Consider the following 27,023-nt stretch of genomic DNA (forward strand, 5'->3'; position numbering starts at 1 on the left):
CAGGGGGTGGAGAACAGCGCCGTTGCCCCGGAGACCGGGGCGGGCGGAGCAGCCCTCTCGCCCAATCAGAGAACTCGGCCCGTGAGGGGCGGAGCCGCGCGGATTACGCTTCCCAGCAGCCTCGCGAGCTTCGCGTCGTTTTCCGCTCGCTGCCCGCTGGACTGCTCAAGCCTGGGGCTGCTAGGGAGGCTGCGGGTTCGCCGGGCCCGCCTGGCCGAGCCGAGCGAGGGAAATGGTCCCCGCCTCGCCGCACGCCGGCTGAGGGGGGGCCGCTCTGGCTGGGTGGCAGGCCAGCCGCGGCGTGGGGCGCGGGCCGGAAGGGGCGTATTGCCGCCCCGCGCTGCTGCTGCTGAATGTCGGCTCCAGAGGATGAGGAGAGGCTCCTGCCGCTCACCCAGAGATGGCCCCGCGCGAGCAAGTTCCTCCTGTCGGGCTGCGCGGCCACCGTGGCCGAGCTAGGTACCCGGCCGCCTAGCCTGGGCCTCCCCCGCGAGTCGTCGAGGGGCCGCGCGGGGGTGGGGGACCCGGCGGGTGGCTTGGTTTCCAGGTGGATGCAGCCCTCTCGGTCCACACCTGTCCCGCGGGCAGGTGTGGCGGGGTAGGTGGCAAGGCCAGCCTTGTGAGGAGGAGGGATTGGAGGTCACGAAGGTCTCTTCCTTCCAATGTCGTCCCCCTCCTGTTTGCTATTACGCCTCATCGTGTCCTTTTAGAAGCTTCATGAGCTGTCATTTCTTTCTAGAGGAATCATTTTCCCTTTCGTGAGGATGACCTTTCTAATACAACAGTTCACTTTTCATCCTTATTGAGATCATGTCTGTTGTTTATATTCTTAAGTAGCGTCACTATATCGTTGTGTTGTGGACCCAACTTGTGGGACTTAAGCTCTTAACCTATCACTTACGGAGCATCCTCTCAATATCTGCCAGTTGACCTCTTTGAGCTTAACTCATCTGTACTGTGTTTACCTTGCAGGAGTCTGAGAAGTTAATAATATATACACGCTAAGTCTAAACGCAGGGCACCGTTAATTGCGACTTAAAATTACAATGCTGAGGACTATGGAGGTATCCTTAAAATGACCCAGCCTTGAGCTAACAGGCTGGTGGGGAGACATGCACAGACAATTACATTATACTACTTATTATAATGAAGGTGTTATTAAGTATCATAAGAGCATAGAAGACAGTTACATCTGCATAAGCAAGTCAGGGAAAACTTAAAGGGCTACCTTAAGTTTTAGAGCAGAATTATGATGCCCTTGCACAAACAGGAGGTATTTAGTCCAAGGATTTTGTGAGTCGCATCCCTGTGTTCTTCATTGTGCATTTTAAGATTACTCTTTCATTTTCTTGCCCATTAAAAGAAAAGAAAAAAAGCAGTAGCTCTGATGTGCTAAATCATTTGTAAATGTTAGTCTGTCCTGTTCTAACATGAGTTAACTTCATATTTCCAGCAGAGCCAGCACATGATCTGTTGTTTTGCCCTTTGTGCACCTCCACTCTGGCTCTTTGGGCTCTCTCTCTTTTTATCTCTTCTCCCAAAGCTGATAGAGAATTTTTATTATTGTTTTTACTGAAATACAGTTCTTCAACTTTTAACTCTAAAAGCAGACTGATGAATGATTAGATATATTTCCAGGTGTTTTTTTTTTTTTTAACCTGATGTTTGCCCCTATGACCAATGGCTTTTGTAAAGGAACATTCCTCCTGTTAAGAACTGTGTGGAGGCTGGGGATGGGAGGCCAGGGAATCGAAATATGACATGTTTTGCGTAAAAACAATTTAGGATCAGAACCTAAAGCATTATTTAATTAACCAGCAAAAAAACCAAAATGATTTTGAGAGGCATAACCTATGCTAATATAGAGGTGCCTCTATCTTAAGACTCTTAAGGTTTCACATGTCAATAAAGCATTGCTTAAATTCTCTATACGCAAGCCACTTCTGTTGCAGGAAAACTATCAGCAAGATACTAACTTTTCCAAAGACCAGTGGTAAGATTTAATAAGCTCTTCCCCTGACTCTGTGTTCTTTACAAAAAGGCATTGTTACGGTTTTGTATCAGGTGGTGGTCACTGACGACATATAATGTCAATAATGTTCACGAACTTATCTGAATCATCGTGTATATATAGTTATGAGCTTGATCTTCCTTATGAAGGAAGGAGCAGTTAGCTTCACTCTGTTTTAAGGAAAAGGTCTATCTCTAGTAATCATTAGGAAAAATTTTTCAAGTACATTTGGTACTCTGTATGGTGGCCGTGCATAAAACTCATCGGCGCTGGAAAAACAACTCAATATATGCCTTAACTGAAAGAATTTTGAGCTTGCCACCCTTGCATATAAAAGACATTATAAACTCTATATTTCATCTTGTGTATCTCAAACATCAGGTCAGCGATTCATCCACATGTGAACATCAGCCATGAAATGACAGATTCAGCTTCATCTGGCATTTATTAAGAACCTGCACAGTATTCTAAAAGTCACACTGGATCTTAATTATGGTTGCAGTCAAGGAGACATCACAGACTATGGATACCTGAAATGATTCCCACTGGAAAGCAAAACTTGAGGACAAAAGCAGATTTTAGACTGAAATTTCTCACTGAAAAGAGCCCAAGACTTGTCACTCCCCCCCCCCCGCCCTTTCTGGTGCCCTGGGGCTGCTCTGGGACAGTGATTCTTGACTTTGGGAGTGCATAAGAATCAGCTGGCTTCTAAACCCCCATCCACCTACTAACACTCCACAGATGTGGGGCTAGGAAATCTGTAATTTTAACCATCTCCCTCTCTGATTCTGATGTGTTCCAAAATTTGAGAACACTCATCTTGTGGCGACTAAAATATGGGTACTGCGATTTTCAGAATTTGTGTCTGTTTCTCTAAATGTTACGGGTTTCCCCCTTGTTTTGTTTTGTTTTTGTTGTTAGCAACCTTTCCCCTCGATCTCACAAAAACTCGACTCCAGATACAAGGAGAAGCCGCCCTTGCTCGGCTGGGAGGTGGCGCGGGAGAGGCTGCTCCTTACAGGGGCATGGTGCGCACGGCACTCGGGATCATCCAAGAGGAAGGCTTCCTAAAGCTCTGGCAAGGAGTGACCCCCGCCATTTACAGACACATAGGTATTTATCTTGATTCTAGCCGGTAAGCTTGCTCAGAGTTCTGTGCTTGTCTCCTTTGCTTTTCTGTTGAGCTGTGTCCAAAAGCCAGCTAGTTGTCTTCTGCTAAGGTGATGAATGAATATACAGTCTCTTAACTACCAATTATTGCCTTAGGGTTTTAGAAATGCATACAGAAGTTCTTGGGGATGAACTGTCATGATGTCATGATGTCTGTAATACACTTTAAAATAATTAAGCAAAAAAAAAAATGAAGCAAATATGGTAAAAATGTTAGCAAGTGATAAATCTCCATGCTAGATATAGTGGGAACTGTATTATTTGTATGTTTGAAAATTTTTCCTAAGAAAAAGTTTTTTTTTACACTTAAGAAAGAAAAAAATGAATAATTGATTTTTTTCCACTTGAGAAACCACATTTAAATTTTTTGTGACATTCTTTGAAAATTAAAATACATTGGCACGCAAGGCCAGATCTCACCAGTCTCTGTCCCCTACGTCAGAGACCAAGCTGATCGGACAGAGAACAGGGAGGACCGTCTAATCCCACGCTGGCAACAGGACAAACACAACCCTGGGGACTTGGGCCTCAGTTCCCCAGGCTACCTGTGTGGGCCATGAGTCACTCTGAGAGGAAAATAGCTGAGACTACATTCCTAGCGGTGAGAAAGCTTTTGTGCCCTGCTTCCAAAGGGGCATCACCGAGGCAGGGCTTGTTCGGTTTTCAGCTTGTGGACAGGGGAACATAACTTGTCTTCCAAAGGAGGGAGGACGGGTGTGGCATCTTTCTCTTCTCTGTTCATAATGGTCCCTCAAGTACGTAGGGACCTTGATCAGAAAAGTGCCGGCATGGATATTTACCAGTTTTGTATTTTTTAAAGCCTCAATTTTCCAAATGAGCACGTTAGAGTGTATTCATCAAGGACTATCCAGAAGTGTGATTAGACTGTTACTGTTCTGGTACTTCGTCTGTTTCGGAGTATCTTAAAATACTGCATTAAACTTCCTGAAATATCAAGAAAAGCTCTCCATATGAATACCATGTACTGGTTTTAATGATTTTTCCTCTTTAAGAAATACTTTCTCCTTGCTTCCTATTATCCTTTTGAGCTTCACTTCTCTTCATTTGTATTTTGTGGTTTTATAGTTAAGATTCATTTCATATTGTTTGACACTTGACTGAAAAATTACCTTCATATAATATTGAATGAAAATACCTTCTGTGTACCAAGCTCAGTACTAGGGCATATAGAGTACAGGAAAATACACAAAACCTGCCTGGTAAAGCTCGCGCTCTGATGCAAAGATGAGCAAGAAAATCAAGTGAATCTCTAATCAATATGATAAACGCTGTATTGGACGTACGCCTGGGTAGTTCAGGGGGACGAAGGAGGAGCACGGCAGGGGCAACGGCAGCCCAGAACCCTGGGGGCAAGGTCCGTGGGCCCTTTCTGGAAAACATGTTCTTCGAGTTGAATCTTGAAAGAGTTGGAGGGGTTAGCAAAGCAGAGAAGGGAGAATCCATTCAAGAAAGATCAGACAGAATCTGAGAAGGCCTGAGGCTTTAAAAGGCATGCACATTTGGAGAAACAGCAAGAGACCATGTTTCAGAAGACTAGGGTAAAGACACTGAAGAAACCTAAATGTCCATCGACAGATGCTTGGGTAAAGAAGATGCAGTATGTGTACGTGTATGTGTGTGTGTGTGTGTGTAATGGAATACTGCTCAGCTATAAAAAAAGAATGAAATAATGCCAATTGCAGCAATATGAGTAGACCTAGAGATCATCATACTAAATGAAGTAAGTCAGAAAGATAAAGACAAATATCATATGATATTGCATATATGTGGAATCTAAAATAAGAAATGATACAAATGAACTTATTTATGAAACAGAAAGAGACTCACAGACATAGAAAACAAACTTATCATTACTTATGGTTACTTAGGGATAAATTACAAGTTTGGGATTAGCAGATACAAGTTACTATATATAAAATAAACAACAAGGTCCTAATATACAGCACAGGGAACTACATTCAGTGTCTTGTAATAACTTATAATGAAAAAGAATCTATATGTGTATAACTGAATCTCTGTGCTGTACACCAGAAACTAACACAACATTGTAAATCAACTAAACTTCAATTAAAAAAAAAAGCACAGGGTTCATGAGAGAAAGACATGGCCAGGGAGATCAACTAGGCCAAGTCAAAACGTCCTCCTGGTGTATTAAACATAAGGCTGAGCTCACCCTTTCAATGATCTGTTTTGCACAGTGTACTCTGGAGGGCGAATGGTCACTTACGAACATCTCCGTGAGGTTGTGTTTGGCAAAGGTGAAGATAAGCATTATCCCCTTTGGTAAGTTTTGTTCTGAAAATAACGTACTTATCGTACAACACGGGGAACACAGCCAATATTTCATAGTAACTATAAGTGGGGCATAACCTTTAAAAATTGTGACCAGTATATTGTAACTTGTAATCACCGGTAACTTATTTAATATTGTACACCAACTATACTTCAATTAAAAAAGAGACAGGAATGTACCCTTGCCCTAAAATCTTTACTGTTTACCCACTAGATTTGTATAAAATTGTGCCTTTGTACCAAAACTGCTTCATGTGACAGGCCTAAAATGACAATTACAATATAAATCCAAATAACTGAGCATCTACTGCACACTGTATACAAACGTATAAAAATTATGTTACTTAACGTGTTAAAATTTAAAGGATTCTTATAGAGCACCTTCTTAATTCCTCTTTCTACTGAGAAACCCTAGAGTTTAGAGTCAAAGATGGGCTCAAATTCCTCATCTACGACTGTGTTGCCTGGACAAACTGCTTCACCTTTTTATCTTCGGTTTTCTCCGCTGTGGAAGTGACACCTCCCACCAGGCTTTGTTTTTTTATAGGATTAGATGAGATGATACATGGAAGTGCATATCACTTATAACATTTATAAAAGAAACAAAAATAGATTATTTTTAAATAAAATATACAGAACTTCCATAGGTCAATAAAAGAACACCAAAGAAAAGAAAGCATATCAACAAGCAGTTCACAAAAGAAATATAAATTTTCATTACACATGTAAACATGTTCACCCTCACCAATCATCAGGGAAATAAGCTAAAACTACTTTTAGCCGCTAAACCGCTAATGGGAATATAAGTTATTATAAATTTTTTGGAGCATAAAATACCTGTTAAATTTTAAAAATGTGTAATCCTTTGACCTAGCAACACCTTCTTTATGATTATAATCAGTCAGAAATATTTGTATCTGCATAAAGACACACACACACACACACAGAGATATTGACTGTAGCAGTATTGATAATAGCAAACATTTTAACCTTAAGTAACTATCAATTTGGAAGCTGTCAAATAAGTTATGACATATCTATACAGGGAAATATAACACAGCTATTGAAAGAATGGGGTAGGTTTTATATGACTAACATACAAAGATACAGTATCTTTTCTGGGCTTAAAAAAACAAATCCAAGTCTCGACTATAAGAAAAGGGCAGTAAGTAGAATTTCGCCTTCCAGGCAAAATCTCTTACCTGTTTTTGAAAAACTGTAATGTACTGAGCTATACATTATATAATTGCTTTCCCTGAGTTGGAAAGGAATAGATGAGTAGTCCTTGTATTTTGTAATTCCTTCCAGAAGGGAAAGGTATAGGTGAGGAGCCGGAAGGAAATATGTCACTGTGAAGTCAAGTCTCAGGGTGGGCTGGCTCCCTGTCCTTTGACCCCGTCAGAACAATTCATTCAGTCACGAGTTATTTATTGTTTACGCCATGCCAGTCCTGTACTTCACGGTGAGGCTATGGTGATGAAAAAGACACGGTCCCTGCTGTCACTGGGCTCAGGATAAGAGAGACAGATGCCCAAACAATTAGAATTATGTAACAGTCACAGGAGGGAGTGGTTATGAGATTCCCAACAGGAAAAAGCAATGGGGAGGAACAGTCACGCTCACAGGTTACTGGTGGTATGGAAATGGATTTGGCAGGATCTATCAGATGCCATGTAAACGTTCAAATGTCTTAGTGAAAAGCTAGCTCATTATGTAAATTATAGAGAAATCACAAAATGGGATGCTGTGGAACTATTTTTCAAATGAGGCAGCTCTATATGAACCCACAGGGATAACCTTTAAGACATACTATTAGGGGGGAAAAAATCAAAGTGCAGAACAGTATACAACCTGGCATGCTGTATTTTACTTTAAAAAAAAAAGATGATTTATGCATGTATGTTCCTGTGTGCACTAACCATCACTTGTAACTTACTGTTTAAGACCGTGGGCTCTGCGCTCAGGCTGCTGGGGGCTCCCTCCTGGCTGTACCACTCACTGTCTATACTAGCTGTCATTTAGCTGCTTTGCACCTCAGTTCCCTTATCTTTAAAAAGGAAATCACAGTAGTACGAATGTCACAGGGTTGATAAGAGAATTAAATGATAGTTTTCAAAATGCTTAAAACAGTGCCGGACATAATAAACATTCGGTGGATGCATCATTACTGCCTCTAGAAAGGTAAAAGAGAAGCTAGTCGTTGTGATGACTTCAGAAGGGAGGAGCTGGGGAGAGGGGCCCTTTTCTACCCTGTAGCCATTTGTGTCTCTTAAAACATTGTTTTAGAGTAGAAGGAGAGAAACTACCCCTTCCCCCACAAGAGACTGCTGCCGTCATTGAGGCAGAAGATGACCGGGGCCTGGCGGGAGCGGAGAGGAGCTGGAGTGGGGGGAGGAGGAAGGCTTCACAGCATGTTCAAGCACACTTGTTCAGACTTGGTCACTGTTGGCTCCGGTAGGTGAGGAAGAGGAAGAGCCCCAGGGCAGAAAGAGTTTCTTCAAAGAGAGGACCATTCTCAAAACCCCTTCACTTTGGAAAGCTACTCAAACAGGCATCTATAAAATTGGACTTGCCAGCCTTTGTCTGTTAGACTGATCACATCAGTGCTGTTTCTATTCCCCTATGGTCAGAATTAAATGGCAATTAAATTATATCTTTGAAGCAACTGTCCTTCCTTTGCATTTCAGGCCACGGAAGGCCCCTGAAAGTTCAGATGTGAATTCTGACTCCTTGTGGTCCTTGACCCCCGCCCTCAGTAAACAGACAAACGATCTGTTTTCCTTTGTTGTTTATCTGGATCTCTCCTTTGCTTCACTTTGTCTTCAGTCTCTCATGTAGAGGCTGTACCAGCGTGGTACTTTTCCCTACAAAATGTGTGAAATTAATAGCAACCTTTTAAAAAAATGTATCTCCTTTTCTAACTAGGAAATCAGTGATCGGAGGGATGATGGCTGGTGTTGTTGGCCAATTTTTAGCCAACCCAACTGACCTAGTGAAGGTTCAGATGCAAATGGAAGGAAAGAGGAAACTTGAAGGAAAACCACTGCGGTAAGTTCTCCAACTAACGGGTACCTTTCCTTGCCCCTTTGCCACCGTCATGCTTTGAGCATTTCCCTCATGACTTACCCATTTTTGTCACCCAGCACTCAGTGAGGATATTAACCCTGACTCTCTGCATTTGGAAGTGATGTTCACTAAGAGGAGAGCTAAGATGGACCTTTTCTTTGCCTGATGAGGTGTATGTGGTGCTCTCTACCGGACAAACTACCTGTGCCTAACTCTTTGCTGCTCTCCCAGCCAGTAGCTAGACCTGTCCTCTACTGCAGCTGACCAGACAAAGCGTCTGATATTAGCATTTGCCCTGGTGTGAATTCCAGGTGTGCCACTGTGGCTTGGCGTTGTGGAAGTCACTTAACACTTCCAGTCTCTGTGTCTTCATCTTTAAAAGGGGCTATCTCAGATGGTTTTCGTGACAGAGTGCCTGGCTCATCAGGTGCCAGAAAGCTTGCTTTCCTCCCCTCTCTCCTCAAAAGAAGGGAAACAGCAAGGTTGACCTTGCAGATTGTTCCTACTTCCCTGTATAATTCTGCTCCTCCTCTTTTCCCAACTTTAAGGACTTTTTTTTCAATGGTGTTGTGATATAAAATCCTCTGATTGCATTACTCTGTATTGTCAAAGTCTGCCTTTCTTCAAAGGGCCTCCTGTTCAACAGTTTATTAAAACACCACTTAGCCAGTTTCCCCTGGGAAAAGGGCAGATGTTGCAGATAGAGAGACAGATAGGCAGACAGACAGACAGACTGACTGACCTTTCCCAGGAAAGAGGGAAAGTGCAGGACACCCTGAGCTGAGGACAGTGAGGTCTGCTTCTCTGAACGCTGCACACGTGCGGCTGAAACACAGGTGCAGGAGGGTATGGGGCTGCCCTGGGCTCTGCTGCCCCTCTAGCTGACTCCGTGGAAAAGGAGGTTGGGCTGCAGCAGTCCAGGCTCCCCTTCCAAACAGGGAGATAAGTAATATGTACCGTAGAGGAGGAAAGGGTACCACTCTGACTTAGCCAAGTAGTTTACAGAATCCCAGAGCCCATGCTGCCATCTTGTACCAACTTCTAATTACTACCTAGCGGGGTGAAGTGATGCTTTGGCTGGATCCATGGAAAGAACTAACTGTTGGGGTCCAGAAATATCTGAGTTTTAACTGATCACCTCAGTATTTTTCCTTCTTTGTCTCTACCGTTGGAAATTTTTGGTTTGATATAGTAGTTAAAAAAAATATTTAAGGTTGGTGCAAAGAACATGAACATTGGATCAGATAGCCTGGGAGTCAAATCCAGCCCTTGCCACATTACAGCTCTGTAACCCTAGTCAAGTTCCTTAACCTTCCTAAGCCTCAGTTTCTTCAAATATAAATTGGAATAATAATACACACTTTGTGGAGTATTCAGGAATAAAATGTATCTTATAGATATAAAAAGTCTGGTGCTTAATAAGTGCACAATAAATTTTAACTACAATGACTGTCATTTGTGAGCATATTTCTTATGTGGCATGATAGCAATTATCAATGCCCAATAAATATGTCATATTATCTTTTTGGTGAGACTCAGAGTTTAGTGCCTGAGTAAAAGCCACACAGCTAGCTAACTGGTAAGGTGGCCTTTGACACCAGGCATTTCTGACTATATTTGTTTAATTTTCTATCAGAGGTTTCCAGATTTGGTTCATGGTTCAGCACCATTTTTCATCTGTGTACAGAAAAATGTGCAAAATAAGGAAGAGATAATACATTTTCATAAAGCCAAAGTATTCAGTTTTAATTTCCAAGAATTCTAGATAATTAAGACGTTATTTTACTCCAGATCATAACAGCTATAGGTGAAGCTTACCCAGTTGCATTCCATCCACAGGAGTGCATAGTTTTCATTATTATTTCATTATTTCATTATTATTATGATTGTTTTCCTTTAGGTTTCGTGGTGTGCATCATGCGTTTGCAAAAATCTTCACTGAAGGAGGAATACGTGGGCTTTGGGCAGGCTGGGTACCCAATATACAAAGAGCCGCGCTGGTGAATATGGGAGGTAATGGAAACTTTATTGAATTCTGAGAAGTCCTAACTGCCATGATCATTATGATTGTAAGCACTTACATCAGGGAAAATGAACATTTTTGTTTTAGTATTTTTAATAATTCATATTGGAAACAGTCTTCTTGTATATTGTAATCTCATAATTGAGTATTTTCCCCAGAGCATTGTCACTTTATTCTACAATGATGCATGCAAAGGATTTCCTAAAACTAGCAAATTGTGACAATAATGAAAGAAGACCAAACCATTTCTAAGGTCTCCTCTCCACCCTACACCTTCCTCTAAGATTCACACTGGTGTATGTAACCGTGTGGTGGTCGTATATCCAGACTGCAGATCATTCCCCCCAGTAACCCTGCTCCTGTTACCACATAATCCACCTTGTACAGCAGGGCGCTGCAGGCTGGGGACCTGAGTGTTTCCTTAACTCATCCCCTTCACGCACTTCCTATATTCAGTTTCTTCTATCTCCTGCATGTTTCTTAAAAGTTCCTTCCCCCTTCCAGTGTTATGCAAAGTGAAATAAGTCAGACAGAGAAAGATAAATATCATATGATCTCACTTAATGTGGAATCTAAAAAGCAAAACAAACAAAACAAAATGAAAACAGACTCAGATACAGAGAACAAACAGGCGGTTGCCAGTGGGGAGGCGGCCAAGATAGGTGAAGAGGATTAAGAGATTCAAACCTCCAGTTATAAAATAAATAAGCCACAAGGATGTAATATACAGCATAAGGAATTATTACAGTAATATTATAATAACTTTGCATGGGGATAGATGGTTACTAGACTTATCATGGTGACCATTTCATAATGTATGCAAATGTCAATCACTATTTAATATACCCGAAATTGAAAAACATTATACATCAACTATATTTCAGTTAAAAAAGAAAGTTTCCCCACCTCCAATACCTACTACCTTAGTATCCTTAAAATGACCATTTTTACAACATTAAGTGTCAAAACACAACTAGACCACTGCCACAGCCATCGAACTGGTCTTCTCTGTCCTCAAATTGGTACCCAGTATCCAGAGCGCTTTATCTAAAATACAGATCTGAATGTGTTAATGATATCCTTAAAACCCTTCACTGGCTTCTCATCACTCAAAGAATACAGTGGGAGTTTCAAAACAGAACACAGGTCTGCATGATCCAACCTGTGCCTTCTGGCATTGAGCAACTCATTGATTCTGCAGCAGAGATGGAAGCAGAGTCATGAACTGAAAGGTGCCACTGCCCACACACCAAACTCTTCTTCACCTCCATTCTCGCTGTCCTCTTCCCTCTTCTCCTATTGAGCTTTCCCCTGCAGATATTTTAATATGTAGCTAAGGTGTCTTTTCCACTCCTGTATTTTCCCTGAACCTCTGACAACCACCCCTCTCCAGTCGTGCTGTGTTAGACGCCCCTTTATGTGCTTCTGTAGCTCCCTGGGCTTATCTGTAGTAGCTTTCACCTCCTTTCATTGCCTTCCACTACACAGCTGTCTCCTCCTCTAGACTTTGAGCCCCCTAAAGGCAAGGGCTGTGTTTTATTTATCTTTATTTTCCCGGTCCCTCATATGTGATCAATAAACATTTCATGAATGAATCAATGAATGAAAGAATCCTAAGACCAAAATTATGTGATTCTAAGAAATTGATAAATAGCATTTTTTGAGAATTATAGTAACATATCACTTAAACATCGAAGGAAGTGAATCTATTTCATATGCTGCTGTTTCAGTCCATCAGTGTCTACTGCATCGTATTGGTGGGTATTTTGGGCGTCAAAAAACCTTTCTGATTATAGTTTCTCAATTCATTGCTTTGAAATCTGTTGCAGCCCAGATTTCTCTTCCAAGTTCCAGCTACCTAATCAGCATTTTCATTTGGTTATCTTATTTGGTTCTATCACTTTGAATGTATCCAGACTGAACTCATTTCATTAAATCACTTCCTTCTCCGTTCTTCCCAGTCTCAAAAACATGACCTCACCATCTTTTAGTTGAACGACTCAGAAACCTAGGCATGATTTTTATCTTTTTGCTTTCACTTACTCCTTATGGCCAACGAGTCACCAGATCCAGCCAGTTCTATCTCCCAGATACTCCTCAAATTCACCCACTTCTCTTCATCGCTGGAGCCACCCCTTTGTCCACGTGTCAGCTCCCCCTGCTGGACCACTGCAAAAGCCTCCCAAGTGGCCTCCCCACATCTGTCCCACAGCCATTTTGTCCCACTGTGCGTCTGAAATTGCCCTTACCAAGATCATCAGCGTCTGCCATCTTATTAAAAAAAAAATCTAAATTAGCCAATGCTCATTTTTACATCTCCATAACTAGCAGCTTTGTTCTTCAAACTGTTCAAGTGCAAAGTCTTGCCGTCATCTTTGCCTCCTTTCTTTCACTCCATGTTCAGTCCGCTGGCTGATCCTGTTGATTCCTTCTTAAAACACCCAGAATCTGACCAGCGCTCCACAACTCCCTTATCCAAGCCACCATCATTTCTCACCAGAACGACTGCCATGGTCTCATGTCTAACCTGCCTTGTCTCCCTGTAGCCTACTCTCAACAGAACAGCCATAAACAGTAACCCTGGTCACTCTGCTCAAAACCCTCCCCTTCTCTGGCTCTTGCTCCCTCTGCCCCTGATAAACCAGTCTTCCTGCAGTTCCTCGAACACACAGAGCTGACTTTTGCTTCAGGGCTGTGACACATCCTGTGGTCCTGCCTGGGACACTTTCTCTTAGACACCTACAAAGTTTACTCTCTCAAGTTTCCTTCAGGTCTCTGCCCAAATGTTACCGCGAGGTCTTCCCCGATCACCCTACTTAAAGTTCACATGCACCGTTGCTCCCCACCCTCGCACACTCGCTGTCCCCTTTCCCTGCTTTATTTGTCTTCAGGGCAGCTGCTACCATCTGAAACGCCATGTGGTTTACTTATTTATTGTTTCATCCTTCAATAAAGAATGGGGGTTTTGTTCACTTTGTCCGAGGCTCTTTCCCCAGCACCTGGAATAACACCCACCACATGGTAGGCACTCAGATATCTGGTGAATGAGCAAACGTATCTGCTCATTCTTTTCTCTTTACAGTTCACTTCCCTATACTTCAGTGTAGATAGCCTTTATAAAGCTCCAGGACTACGGTGTATCTCTCCCCTGTTTAAAACCTGACAGCACTTCATTGTCATTAGAAAAAAAAAAAAAAGTCTATAAAAAGCTTAATGTAGAATAATGGCCAGGATCTTTTGTTGAAAAGTGACAGAATCTCAACTCAACCTAACTGAGGCTAAAAAAAGGAATTCATCAGCTCAAACACTGAAAAGTGCAGGGTTTAGGCTGACTTTCAGCATTGCTGGATTCAGATGTTCAGAGGCTACAACCGAGTGTCTGTCCCTCTTCCTTTTTCCCTCCCCCTCCATCGGGAGCTCTGCTTTTCTGCTTGAGAACAAGAATGGGATCTTTCTTCCCTGTCCACATTCCTGCCTCAAACTTAGCATATTCTTGACACAAAAGACATTCATGGTTGAATGAATGATATTTAAGCTTTCTTCTTCTATCTATTGCCAGATTTAACCACTTACGATACAGTGAAACACTACTTGGTATTGAATACACCACTTGAGGATAACATCATGACTCATGGCTTATCAAGGTAAGACTGTTTTAATCTCTCTCTCTCTCTGGTTTTTTCCCATCTCACCTTTTCTTCCATGTTTGACATAAATTCTAACTTCTTGTCTCTTTTGATTGGGAACCTAGTGGAATTGCCCTTAGAAAAAGGTGATAGTACATTTATAAAAGTTTGTGGCAGTTCAGATAGGGAAGAGAGGGACAAAGTTGCAGAAGGTTTCAGATTAAACTTCCCAGAATGTCTGCACCTTGGTGGGGCCACCCCAGGGTCGGATTCTGACCACTGATCCTCCAACTCAATTCAGCGGATACGTCTGAGCATCTTTTATGTGAAAGGCACCGTCTGAGGCCCGGCACTGGATACAGACGGTAAACCACACCCCTTCCCAGGGAGTTTACCAAGGAGGAAAACAAGACAAGTATAAAAACACTGTACAGTAAGTGCTAAAAAAAAGTGGCCACTTACTGTAGAGTTCGGGGGGAGGAGGAGAGAAAAAATAACCACCTGGAGGGGCCTACCGAGGAGACAGATAATTGTTTTGAGGGCTGTGGCTCCTGATGGACAGAGATGTCTTCATCCTAGAAAGGAGCAGTACCTTCAGTTCTTTGCAGCACGACTTCACATCATCCATCAGAGTGAGTTACTTTGTAGCTATATCATGTCCTTAACATTATAGTGATTTTTATTTTGCTACTCATCTTGTTTCCAAATTCTAGAACCCTTTATGCTGTTTAGACAACCCCCAAAGAATATTAATACTGCCAAATCAATGACACTTGGAGATACACAGATAAAGATATAGATATAAATGATTCCGAATCTCAGGTTCACCTTAACTTAATTTTCCTAGAGTAGTTTTTCTTCATTCTTTCTCTTTTAAAATAAGTATTATCTTTGGTGCTGCTAGGGCAATCTCTCTATATATGTCTTTGCTCACCTTTCTTTCATGTTCCAAACTCTCACCCAGGTGTGTTCACAAGCTACGCCATCCTTTCTGTAGCCAGTAGTCAGTCCAGCCTCTTTTTCCACAGAGACAAGTGAGGATTTTAGGCCTCTGTTACCCCTGTGCCTGTAAACACCTGTATGACATCTGTGCCACCCTGGCCTTCTTCCCTTCACTACCTTTGTTCATGCTGTCCTCTCTGCCTGTGAGACTTTCTTCCCCAGTTACTAGCCAGTCAAGTCATCTTGTGAGATATTCTCATCCTTCGAGAGGCTTGTCTGTTTCAGCGTCACGATCTGTTCTGGGAGCAGGGTGTTCAGGTCTGACAGGGCCACAGCGGTGGTACCTCTGTTTCTTTTTCATTGTCTTTCTACCCAAACGGTCTTTGAAATACCACACTTCTAATCTAAGATTCAAAGATTTCTCAGCAGGTGTAAATCCGCCTAATGTGTGCTGCTCCACCTAACGGATCTGTCTTTTTTGGAAAGATGTAAGATTCCCCATCACTGTCTTCCAGCCCTAATCTGAAATAACTTCACCCCACTGTTCTCTGATTGAGGTTTTGCGAACATGGGATGATCGGTACTTGGTTCATTCCTGAGCTCCCTAGATCAGGTATTTAAATGGGTTGGGATAAGTATGTGGGTATGTGAGGCAGCTCCAAGGCTGCTACCCATGAACTCACATCTACGGAGATAAACAGTGCAGTGTCACAGGACAGAATGAGTGCTCATGGGGGTCTGAGGGGCCTGTAGCTGTGCAATCAGGGAGATTTATATGAGCCATCAACATCTGGGGAAAAGGAATCTCATATGAAGGGGAATAAAAATGGTGTAAGCCCTGAACTGTGTGGTTTAATACGGCTAAAATGGTTTAAGTTGTATGTTCTGTATACTTTTATACTTAAAAACAGTGGGGTAAATAAAATGAAGTTCTGGGCCAGGGCAGGAGCAGCAGAGACGGTGGCTAGGATTTCAGTGAGGTGGGGAGGCAGGTGGCAAGGTGTGTTAATACGAGAGGCAGAGGAAAGGCAGGGCACTGAATTAATGGTCTGGGCATTATCGAGAACAGAAGAGCCAGAACCACCCCCTTATCTCTCTTTTTAAAGCATGAAGCTATTGAGAGGTGAGACTGTGCAAAGGGCGAGCCTACACTGTGTGAAGACGATACACGAGCATGATTATCTAGTTGCTCCTGGAGAGGATGGCTGACCCTGACCAGTGCTGATGGAATATTACAGACTGGCCTTGCAGATGGCCATCTGGTCTCCTGGAGAGAACAGAAGACACCCCCAATCGCTCTCTTTCCATTATCCCTTTAGCCACGCCCTGGGCTTCTCTCTGGGGTGTCCCCAGCAAGGAGCTATGACATAGGTCGGTAGCCAGAAGCAGCAATGTTCATTTCAAGTAGCTGTGAAACTGACGTTCCTTTTATCGTCCTGTCTTCTCACTTTGACTCTAGGCACCATCCTACCTGAGGCCTCCTTCATACATTATTTGCTCTCTTTTAATGTTTACCTTTTCAAAGGAGTCTAGCCAGGTCACACTACCTCCTGAAAACCGTTTAATAAGAAGAGGATGAGGCGGGGCACTCGCAGCTGCCTCCTAGGGTCTGTGTGTGCCAGATGGGGCCACACGTGCTGAAGGGGGTCCTTGGTGTGGTTAGTATGCAGGTAAAAACAAATCCTTTAATCCTAAATAAGTTAATTAATGGCGACTTATTAATGAGGGCTACTTACGTTTTAAACATAGAACGTATCAATACTATGAACACTGGCAGAGGTAGTTTCCACTCTCGGCACTTACACGTGAGGCTGAGCTGGCACCCGGCCTCTCTGAGGCAAACAAACAAGTGCAGTGTCTCCCTCCAACCTTCAGAGCAAAGAGGGGGAACTGTGTGTCTGTTTCTACCCTGTTGCCTTGTTCTTCCTTACCTCTTGATTGGTCTTGTATGCTGTTTCTGGTAGACCTAAGTTTCAGAACTTGGATGAATTTCATGTTAATGGAGACGTTTCTGTGTGAAAACATGAAGGTATATTGAAATCAATGATGTTAAACTTTGATATTGGGAGAATCTGAACAAACAGGAAAGTGCAGTGGGCTGCACCTACTGGGATACAGTTGGTGAAACCGGAAGCTCTTCCCACATAAGCAATGCCTGTCGTGTGCACAGAGACCCAAGGAAAGTTATATGCACAGTTGGGTCATTTGCTAGAATACGTAAATAGGTCACTAGGATCCTTCTCTTGAATTCAAGTATTTCGAAAGTGCGTTCCTCCTTTGAGTGATAACTCCTGGCCCAAGGGAGTCAGAAAGAGTCTGGTACTTTCTGTGACCACAGATCAGGGTAAGAGAGTATGAGGATTCCTAACACAGCGTCAACTTCCTGACCCTGGAGATTTAGAAACTTCAAAGGCCTTGATGGGCACAGAATTCAGTGGTCCTGATCTCTGTGAGGTAGTTGATGTTCCAGAAGGACAGAAAAGTTTTCGACAGTTTTCCTTTCCAGCTTCCCACTGGCCCAACCGAAGCTGTTCCTCCTGCTCCCCTGATCCCAGTCTGTGGACCCGGCTGCCAGCTCCCGGGCCCTGGGCCTTCCACTTTCTGTGACGCCGGACCACCACCCCTCGTCTCACCATCTCTGTTTCTCCTGGAAAAGCTGCCAGCAGTTCCTGGCTTTTCTGGTTATGGAATTTCCATCATGTTCCTGTACTGCCTCTCTCACGCCCACATACATGGATGAACTGCTTGTTAATTTCTTCACATTTTAGTCACTCACTCACACAATCTTGATTTACTCTGCAGTGGCTTGGCCCCAGCCATTCTGTCTGCTTTGAGTAATGACAAGAAGCCTTTCTCAAGAAGGAGTGATTATTAACCAAATTATGTGATTTCCCCTGTTTACAATTCTTTCAGTGACTTCCCTGCAGGTCTAGAATAAAATCAGACCCAAGTTAGCCTTTTTTGCCTGCTGCTTTTGTCTCGTCTGACTGGTGAGACAGAAGCACCTACGTCAAGACCTGCCATCACCCCAGAGCCTTCCATGACTGCCCATCACCCGCTTACTCCCTATCACACGATCCCACCTCACACAGCACTTAACTGCATCCGAAATTACTCATTTCTCCTCTGCCTCTCCCCGTTTAAGTGCCTTGAGGGACAGGATCTCATCTGTCCTTTTTACTGCGTAGAAGAGTGCCTGAATGCCACCAGCAGGCATTCAGTGTATGTTTGTTGACCAGACATTCTTTTAATTTTTTTTCCTCTACCTCTTTAGTGAATTAACTTAGCATTGATTTTTAAGCTAAAAGAGTGTTATTATGAAGAATATTGTAAGTGATAGATTTAGTATTCCATTCTTTCTAAATATCAAATCCCCTTTGCTTAAAATTTAGAGCCTGCTACATATTATCTTTCAATTTCATTTATTTGTATCTATAGTTTATGTTCTGGACTGGTAGCTTCTATTCTGGGGACACCCGCAGATGTCATCAAAAGCCGAATAATGAATCAACCACGAGATAAACAAGGAAGGTAGATACAAAGTCTTCAGTATCCATGTATCTGAATGTCTCTAATAATATTGTTCTTTAAAGGCACTTCCCTGTATTGATTCTTGATAGAACTGTATTTTTGTGTTTATGTTGTGTTTGTGTGTTCAACCAGGAAATTGTATTTATGCAATTTCCTGCTTTATGTTTGACCAAAAAGTACTGTGCATTTGGGGAAATAAGTTAATTTAATGATCATGTTACTTAGATACAAGGTGTTATTGTGACTTTGCTGTTTTCAAAGAGTTTCTGAAAAATATACTCTGTTGAGAATTTACAGATCACTTTCCTCAGAAGCTTATGACTTACAGGTAACATGGGTAATTTGCTTTTTGTTTTTTTAAATTAAACTATAGGCAGTTTACAATGTTGTGTTAGTTTCTGGTGTACAGCAAAGTGATTCAGTTATACATAGATGTATATTCCTTTTCATATTCTTTTTCAATATATGTTATTACAAGATATTGAATACAGTTCCCTGGGCTATTCAGTAGAACTTTGTTGTTTATCTATTTTATATATAGTAGTTTTTAATCTGCCAGTCCCTAACTCCTAGTTTATCCTTCCCCCGACCCTTCTTCCCTGGTAACCATAAGTTTGTTTTCTATGTCTGTGAGTCTGTTTCTGTTTCTGTTTCGTAAATAAGTTCAGTTGTGTCTTTTTTTTTTTTTTTTAGATTCCACGTATAAGTGATATCATATGGTATTTTTCTCTCTCTTTCTGGCTTGCTTCACTTAGTATAACATGGGTCATTTGATTTGATGGAAATCAGTATATTCTCTCTGGACTAGGTCAGGTGGAGTGAAGTCTAAGTTATAAGACCAAGGGCAGGGTGAATCAGAAGAATCAACCTTGAAAATATTTTTAAACTTGACAGAAGTAATCTACATATACCTAGAACCACAAAAAGTACTTGTTCTAAACTAGCAGAAAAATTTTAAGTACATTTCCTAAGACTTTTTAAAAAAAATTTATTTATACACCTATTTATACACAAGAAAGTTAGCCAAATTGTTTTCTTTCCTTTTTAGGGGCCTTTTGTATAAGTCATCAACTGACTGCTTGATTCAAGCTGTTCAAGGAGAGGGATTCATGAGTCTTTATAAAGGCTTTTTACCATCTTGGCTGCGAATGGTAAAGTCTGGTTTTTCCTGCCTTTCTTTTTGTTTTCTTTGTTAAATTACTTCCAATCTGTAAATATTTCCATTTTTTCTCTTCTGGTTTTTGGCATGGTTCTGCTCCCAAACCATGGTTCTTTCTTTTCTGTATCTCTTTTTGTTTTCTTTCACCTCTCCTCAGAGTCCTGTTACCTTTCTTGGTAGATGAAGGTACAATAATTCAGCTACATCAGAAATGAATAGGTTGATATTTCTGTTGTGATAAAGTCAGTGGATAGATTGTTCTGAAATGTAAAGCCGTTTGCTGTTTAGCCAAAATATTCTAGTTTGAGACAGATGTCATACTAGAGGCCATTCCTATGAAAATGTTACTGTTTGAAACAAAATTTGTTACTTTCATGGTAAACATTGCATTACCCATTAATACTTAGTACCACAAAGCTCTGCTTAGTGAGAAAGCATTATCTCATTTTAATTTGGTTTAATGCTTCTTTTTTTAACCGACATGAACTAAGGTATAGAATGAGATAGACTTAGGTAAGTAACATAATGTAACAAAACAGGGTACTCAAGTATTTTGTAAGTTAGAACATATTTGAAAGAATGAATGAGTCATGGGTTTAGAAATTCAAGCAATCAAAACTTTACACAATATAATATAATAATATTAATTGAGCACCGACTCCATGCAAAGCCCTGTACTCCAAGCCTGGCTTTGGGATGAACAGAAGAGATTCAGCCCCTGCTCTAGTGATGGAGCTTCCGGTGTTGGTCAGGACAAAACTGAGCAAGAAGCTAGAAGTGACGAGTGGTGGGGGAAAGTGCACGGTGCTATGAAAATACAGAGCAAGTAAGTGGAGCCCGGGCTGGGAGATTAAGAAAACCTCCTTGGAGAGTGGACTTTGGAATTGAGATCTGAAGAATGAACAGGACTTAGCCAGGTGAAGAGGGCAGAGGAGAACTTTCTAGGGGGAGGAAATAGGTGGAGTGGACAAAGAACATGATGAGTGCAGAGAACTTAAGGAAACCCAGCCAGCCGAGGCACGGAGATGCGGAGGAGAGCTGCACAGGGAGGCCGGAGAGAGGCAGGGACCAGATTGGGGAGGGCCGTGGGACCCATGAGAGTGAGGGGCGTTGTCTTGGTGACTTGTGTGCCTTTGGGAAGACCGTTCTGGCTGCCGCTTGGGTTGAGAAAGACCAGGAGTAGTGACAGACGAGAGAGAATGACAACTTGGACTACAGTGTAACAGTGGGGACAGAGGAAGGTAGATTTAAATGATATCTAGGAGGCAGGAAGGAACTGAAAACATGACGGGATGGGGATGGGGAAATGGGTGGAGAAGACAAGGGAAAGTCGGCTTCATTCCCAGATTCCTGCCCTCAGCAACAAATGAGGTCATTTCCTACAGTGGGGACCATTTGTAGGAAAGATTTTGTGGTAGAATAACAGGTTTCGTTTAGATGTGTTAGGTTTGGGAATACCCACAGGACATCTAAGAAGAGATGCCTAGGTCACTAGACTAATATATTGGCCTGGATCTTAGAATGAAAAGGATGGAGATTCAGATCTGAGCACTGTCTACCTGCAGGCGACAGCAGAAGCTCTGGGGATAAACGGCATCACCAAGGGTGGTAGGCATCCGTCTATTAACATGAAGCTCGTAGCCAAGTCCTTGGCAGTGTCAGACACAAAAGCAGACCTAACTTGTAAAACATTATTTTGATTGTCTTGATTATACTTTGAAATTATCTCAAATCTGTGGATATTTAGTGGAAAGGAAAATTTTGACTTGGCCTGCTAGGCCAGGCGCTATTGTAAGTGCTGGTAACACTAAGGAATGAGATGTCTATTTTTTGCACTAGAGGAGCTTACAATGCGATGAGAGCAGACAGACATGGCAGCAGCTCAGATCACAGAACTTACAAAGCTAATGTCATTGAGTCACGTGGTACATGGCCAGCACCGTGCTAACCATGCTCGTGGCTTAACTCACTGAATTCTCCCAACAATCTGTTTAGTGGGTTACTATTATCTCTCTTTTACAGAGGAGGAGACACAGGCTTACAGAGTCTAAATAACTTGGCCAGTCTAGGTATTAACTACTGGATTCAGGGACTCAAACCCAGTCAGTCTGACTCCAGAGGACATAGTCTTACTGAGGAGGCCATGTTAGTGTTTTGCCAGTGCTATGGACAAACTGTGAGAACAGAGGGAGTGGAGTAAAATGGTTTTAACCCTTTGGGAAGTCCCAAAAGGCTTACCAGAGGTGATACTGGATCTGAGCTTTGAATGATCAGTAGGTGTTTGTCCAAAACAGCACCATGAGCAGAGGCATCAAGTCATGTGTGGACCCGATACGCCTGCAGGAACTGCCGAAGATTCTATGCGGCTGAAGGACAGGTCCTCAGAGGGGAGGTGGTGGGAGAGGATGCTAGAGGTGAACTTAAAGACCAGGCTGAGAAGGACCTTGTGGGGCAAGTTCAGTAGTTTAGGTGAAACCCAACAGTTAGCAGCCAGCTGTTTAAATGTGGGTGTGATGTACTAAGATTTGTTGGGGGACAGGATGACTGTGGCAGCCATGCAGAAGATGCTCTGAAGGCCAGAATGCACGAGAGGAGGCTTGGGCAGTGGTGCAGGCAGGAGCTGACGGTACACGTGGAGAGAAGACAGATGCCAGGGACATTTATGGTTGACTCCTCAGGACTTAGGAACTGATCATACGGAAAAAGGGAGCAAGGGAAAGAAGGAAATGGGACTTTGATGTTTCTAGTGTGGGAGAGGATGAGGATGGGTGAGACCATGGATGGAAAACAAAATTAGGGTCACAAGAGGTGAGAGGAGGCAGAATATCCAAGTACAAGGGAGTCCCAAGACCCCTTCATCTGACCCATTCTCTTCACATATGAGACCCAGGATGTATAAATGACCCCCAAAATGAGTACTTAATATATGACAAGCTCTGGGCTAAAGCTCCTTACACAGATTAATGATTTTTTAAGTCTCACAAGAACCTAGTAGAACAGGTGGTGTTATCCTCATTTTTCAGATGAGAAAAACATAGCTCAAAGTATAAGAAACTCATTCAAGTTCAGGTAGCTAGTATATGGCAGAGCTGGGAACTGACTGCAGGGCTGTTCAACTCTAAACACATGCTCCTAAGACAGAATATACTGAGTTTCTCAAGATCCTGCAGCTTGGTATAGAAGTTTTAAAAGAAAAAGAGAGCAGCGTGTGCTGATGGAAAGGTGTTACCAGAGACAGGCTGGCTCACCACCAAAGAGCACCAGGGTGGCGCTGCCTTGTTGGTCCTTCACCGGGCAGGACCGTGAGCTTAGAAGCCTGTCTTGTGAGTACTTCCAAGTAAATTGGCCTTGCACACTCAGATTCCCTTCAGCTGAACTCACTGAAACTGATGACGGGGCCACAACACTGGCTCATCCACACCGAGAAACATACTTGGCCAATGGTCCAGATGCCACAGTCCTCTGGACAGCTAAATTCAAGCTGTCTGGGGAGCCAACTTATGATCAGAAGGTTGCTTGCTGAACAGAGAATGGTAACAGCAAGAGCTTATTTGTAAACTTAACTTTGAAGAAGATCAACCTGAGAGCCCTTCTGTGCTCAGCCGCACAGTAACAGGCGTGGAGAAAAACTGCTTTTTTCTCCCAGCAGTTATGACAACATGGGTTCACATACACCTGGATTATTTTCAGTGGGACCACTGTGCCAGTAGGGAAAAACCAAGTAAGCGTGTCCTGCCTACATGAGCTTCTGCAAAGAGCCTCAGTCTGTCCCGTTATTATGCTACGATGCTGTTTGGTTATATGATCTCCCTCTTGAACTTCCCTTCAGAGCCCAGCTAAACTCCGTCCCAGTCCCTTCCAGTAGGTCGAGGTCCTACGGCCTCGCTTTGCTCACTCCCTGGTTCATATTTATTTCACTTGCTGTAGTTTGGTTCCTGAAGGCTGACTAGCAGAGCCATTAGGAATGACTGCGCAGTCCGTTCTTAACTAAGACCTCTGCTTCTAGTCCAGCGGCACTTAGATCCTTGGCTCCCTTCATTTTTATTGTCACCAGAATACTGTATTGTCACAGCTTCTTTACTTTGTCTGCATCTTTGTACATTTAACTGACCAAGATGTGTTCCCCTAAATCCACTAGTAAATTCTCAGTCTACCCGTGTAACTTGCTCAATATTTCCAAACACGTGTGACATAAATATTCCTTTACAAACTCTCCCACCAAATACATTTTACATTCTAACTGCTGAAGCTCACTTCCCTACTCGAGTGTGACTAGAATTTCTCTCTGATCAATATTACCCTTAACCTATGAACCAAACCAGATAGGAACTGGACCCAAGACACACTTTCCCTGATGGTTACTGCCAGGCAGTGTTTACTCTGTGATCTCCCTCTGTGTCTTCAGCGTTTTCATCTTTTATTATTGAATAACCCTCATCCCCTTACAATTCCTTTTGGCATAGTTACACCTTCATAGTCAGTTCTTTCTAAGCTGAAAGCACTTATCTCCATTTATGTGAATTTTTATATTTGTTTTGTAACACATCAGGTGTTGGTTTTATGACCTGCCTCTCAAACAATAATCTTTCATCTTGAGTTTCGAGTTCTTAAGTGCCTCCTTGTCTTGCTCCGTACACCAGCTACATACAGACGAAAGGAGCCCAGTTCAGGAATGACAGCTCCCAGCCTTTTATCTAGTGATGGTTCAGCACAGAGAACCCTGGGGTGGAAGCCAGAAGCCCACGGTCTAGTGCCTCCACCTGCTGACAGACGTCTGATTGCTAACCCTCAGTGTCCTCATCTGTAAAATCAGGGTATCAGTCCCTTTCCTTTCCGATGTAAATTGCTCAGAGAAATCAGTGAGAAATGACATGAAAATGCTCTGCCAGTTATACAGTGCTCTCCAAAGGTGGAATACCAACGTATTTGTTTGCAGCCTAAGTAGATTCAAAATGACTTTGTCATGCAAAGATGTGTATGCCTATATGCAGAATATTTATAATTGCTTTGAAATACGCACTAACTTCTTTGGTTAATCTTTCAGACCCCTTGGTCACTGGTGTTCTGGCTTACTTATGAAAAAATCAGAGAGATGAGTGGAGTCAGTCCATTTTAAGCCCTTAAAGATACAGTGTTCAGTGTCACTGACATATGGGCATCTGCAGCACATCCCCCTGTTGTTTCTACCTCTTTAGGAAGACACCTTACTCCACAGAGACTGTGATTTATAGGGGGCAGCACTTTATTTTTTATCTGGAAACCCAAGTTCTCTTTGACTCCTCTTTTTGTTCAAAAGCAATCTGGTTGGAATCACACAAGGCCACCCCGTGAGACCCAGCACTGCATTTCCTAAAGAAGAATCAAGTCTCCACCACTTACCCTGAGCGAGAAGACCTGAGCTTCAAGATCCTATTCTCTGCTGAAGGGCCTGCTTAGAGGAGCAAGTGCCAGAAGGGGAGTGGCCTCGCAAACCTGAAGCAGGCAACAGGAATGTGGAAACACACAGAGCGACCAAGACACGTGACCTGTTACGTCGGTGTTTACGACTGAACTTTGATTAAGTCACTTTTCTGTTGCTGTGAAAGTGTACACATTGTAAATTAAAGGGAGGTGAGTGAATGAACACGTTAAGGTGCCCTAGTGTGGACGGAAGCTGACGTACCTTTTCTTGCCAGGAGAATGAAAAACATCACGTAGAGGTGATGTTTGGATCTCAGGGGAAGAAGCGGTTTTCTGTCAGTGCCCCGCCGGCAGGTGATCTGTGCTCACCGGTCAGTGCTCCGCGGCGCAGGCTAAGGCCTTGCCGGCAGCCGCAGATCCGACCTGGAGGAAAACAGAGAGGAGTGTTTGCTTTGTCACATATCCCATTCCCTAGGGCTCAAGAATCTCAGTGTGTGAAAAACGCAGCTCACTCGATGAAAGCTCAGGTGGACGGGTCCTTTTGTAAAGAAACATCTGTTATCATCCGCCTTTCGGTGGCATTTTAAAAGCAAGGCTAAGATGCAGTCAGCCCCTTCTGACACACATCCTTTCTTAATCTCCCATCCCTGACACTAGGGGCCCCAGAGAGAGAGAGAACTCAGAAATCACACTAAAGCTGTCTCTAGCCTGAATTTTACTTAATTTGACGAAGCTGCCTGCCTAAAAAGTGACAAGGACAAACTGCCTGTGGTATACAGGTATGTCTGAATCACATCCCTTTTCTTAGAAAGGGGAGCAAGTTCTTCAGACCTGCCTCTGGGCCACCTGTTCCCCAGCCTCAGACAGCGGGCATTCCTGGAAGGGTGGCTGCAGTTACAGGCAGTTACAGGAAAACTCAGAAAGCTCAGATCCAGGAAAGACCTTGGAGCTGAGCGAACAGAATTCATCATGGACATGGATGATGCTGAACAGAAAAAGTATACAAGTGCTCTGTGGTCGCACGATTGCATAATCACTGCCATTTAAGAGGGGAAGTACACTTTAAAATATATTTTAATGTGATGTACTAATATGCAGGCTTACTGGCTTTTTTTTTATATAAGATTTGCAGAATGTGGAGTTTAATCTCTTAAAATCCATAGGGGTCTTACTTTCCATTGCATTTGTCAACCTGTATAAATTGAGTTGTTAAATATCTTTAAAATAATACTATGTACTTAAGTTCTCAACTGTTCTGTGTTGGTTTTTTGTGTGTATTTTATAATTTTTTAAATCAAGTAAATACTGGATCAAAATAATGATATGCAAACTGGACCATGAAAAAATTTATTTAGCTTTATTCCTTGAGGGGCTTGAGGTGAAAACATCACTTAAGTACTGAGACTGCTCCCTGAGATCTGGATTCAACGTGAATAACTGGAATTTTTTAACCTGAAGAGACTCTTTGGGTTCATCTGGTTTAACTCTGTCGTTTATATGTTAGGAAACTGAGGCCCAGAGAGGTAGAGTTGATCCTGCTGGTAAGTTAGGAGCAGAGCCAGGATGAAAATACAGATCTCCCAATTATTATTCCAACCGACAGTTACAGTACACTGATTAGGTACCGAGTAAATGCCTTGCGTTACCTTCACAACAACCCAGACCCAGTCCAGTGCTACTGAATCTTCCAAAAACAGGTTTTTCTTTACGGCATTTTTTGTCTTACACATTTTAAAATGTATTTGAATTGCTTTTACCGTACATTTTAGAGTGGAGTCACCG

General features: G+C 42.6%; 1 protein-coding gene across 4 annotated transcripts; it reads left to right on the forward strand.

Annotated features, from left to right (window-relative positions):
* The first annotated feature begins 142 nt into the window (after positions 1-142).
* Positions 143-26,491, forward strand: SLC25A27 (solute carrier family 25 member 27). Of its 4 annotated transcripts, none has more exons than XM_031434585.2 (9): positions 143-459; positions 2,933-3,124; positions 5,401-5,485; positions 8,420-8,542; positions 10,461-10,573; positions 14,143-14,227; positions 18,590-18,682; positions 19,731-19,833; positions 24,886-26,491. In XM_031434585.2, the coding sequence occupies exons 1-9, from the start codon at positions 354-356 to the stop codon at positions 24,955-24,957; spliced, it is 972 nt and encodes a 323-aa protein (XP_031290445.1). In that variant the 5' UTR covers positions 143-353; the 3' UTR covers positions 24,958-26,491. The 4 variants fall into 4 exon arrangements, with proteins under 4 accessions (XP_031290445.1, XP_031290446.1, XP_064332633.1 ...); XM_031434586.2 differs by having other exon boundaries at positions 25,138-26,491; XM_064476563.1 differs by lacking the exon at positions 19,731-19,833 and having other exon boundaries at positions 153-459.
* Positions 26,492-27,023: the final 532 nt, after the last annotated feature.

This window comes from Camelus dromedarius, chromosome 19 (genome assembly GCF_036321535.1).
Source record: "Camelus dromedarius isolate mCamDro1 chromosome 19, mCamDro1.pat, whole genome shotgun sequence".
NCBI classification, from domain to species: domain Eukaryota; kingdom Metazoa; phylum Chordata; class Mammalia; order Artiodactyla; family Camelidae; genus Camelus; species Camelus dromedarius.

Excerpts from the sequence above, each read along its gene's own strand:
- SLC25A27 (XM_031434585.2), top strand. The coding sequence starts at position 354 with ATGTCGGCTCCAGAGGATGAGGAGAGGCTCCTGCCGCTCACCCAGAGA. Across the intron at positions 5,486-8,419 it reads GATAAGCATTATCCCCTTTG|GAAATCAGTGATCGGAGGGA; the intron begins GTAAGTTTTGTT and ends TTTTCTAACTAG. Across the intron at positions 18,683-19,730 it reads CCACGAGATAAACAAGGAAG|GGGCCTTTTGTATAAGTCAT; the intron begins GTAGATACAAAG and ends TTTCCTTTTTAG.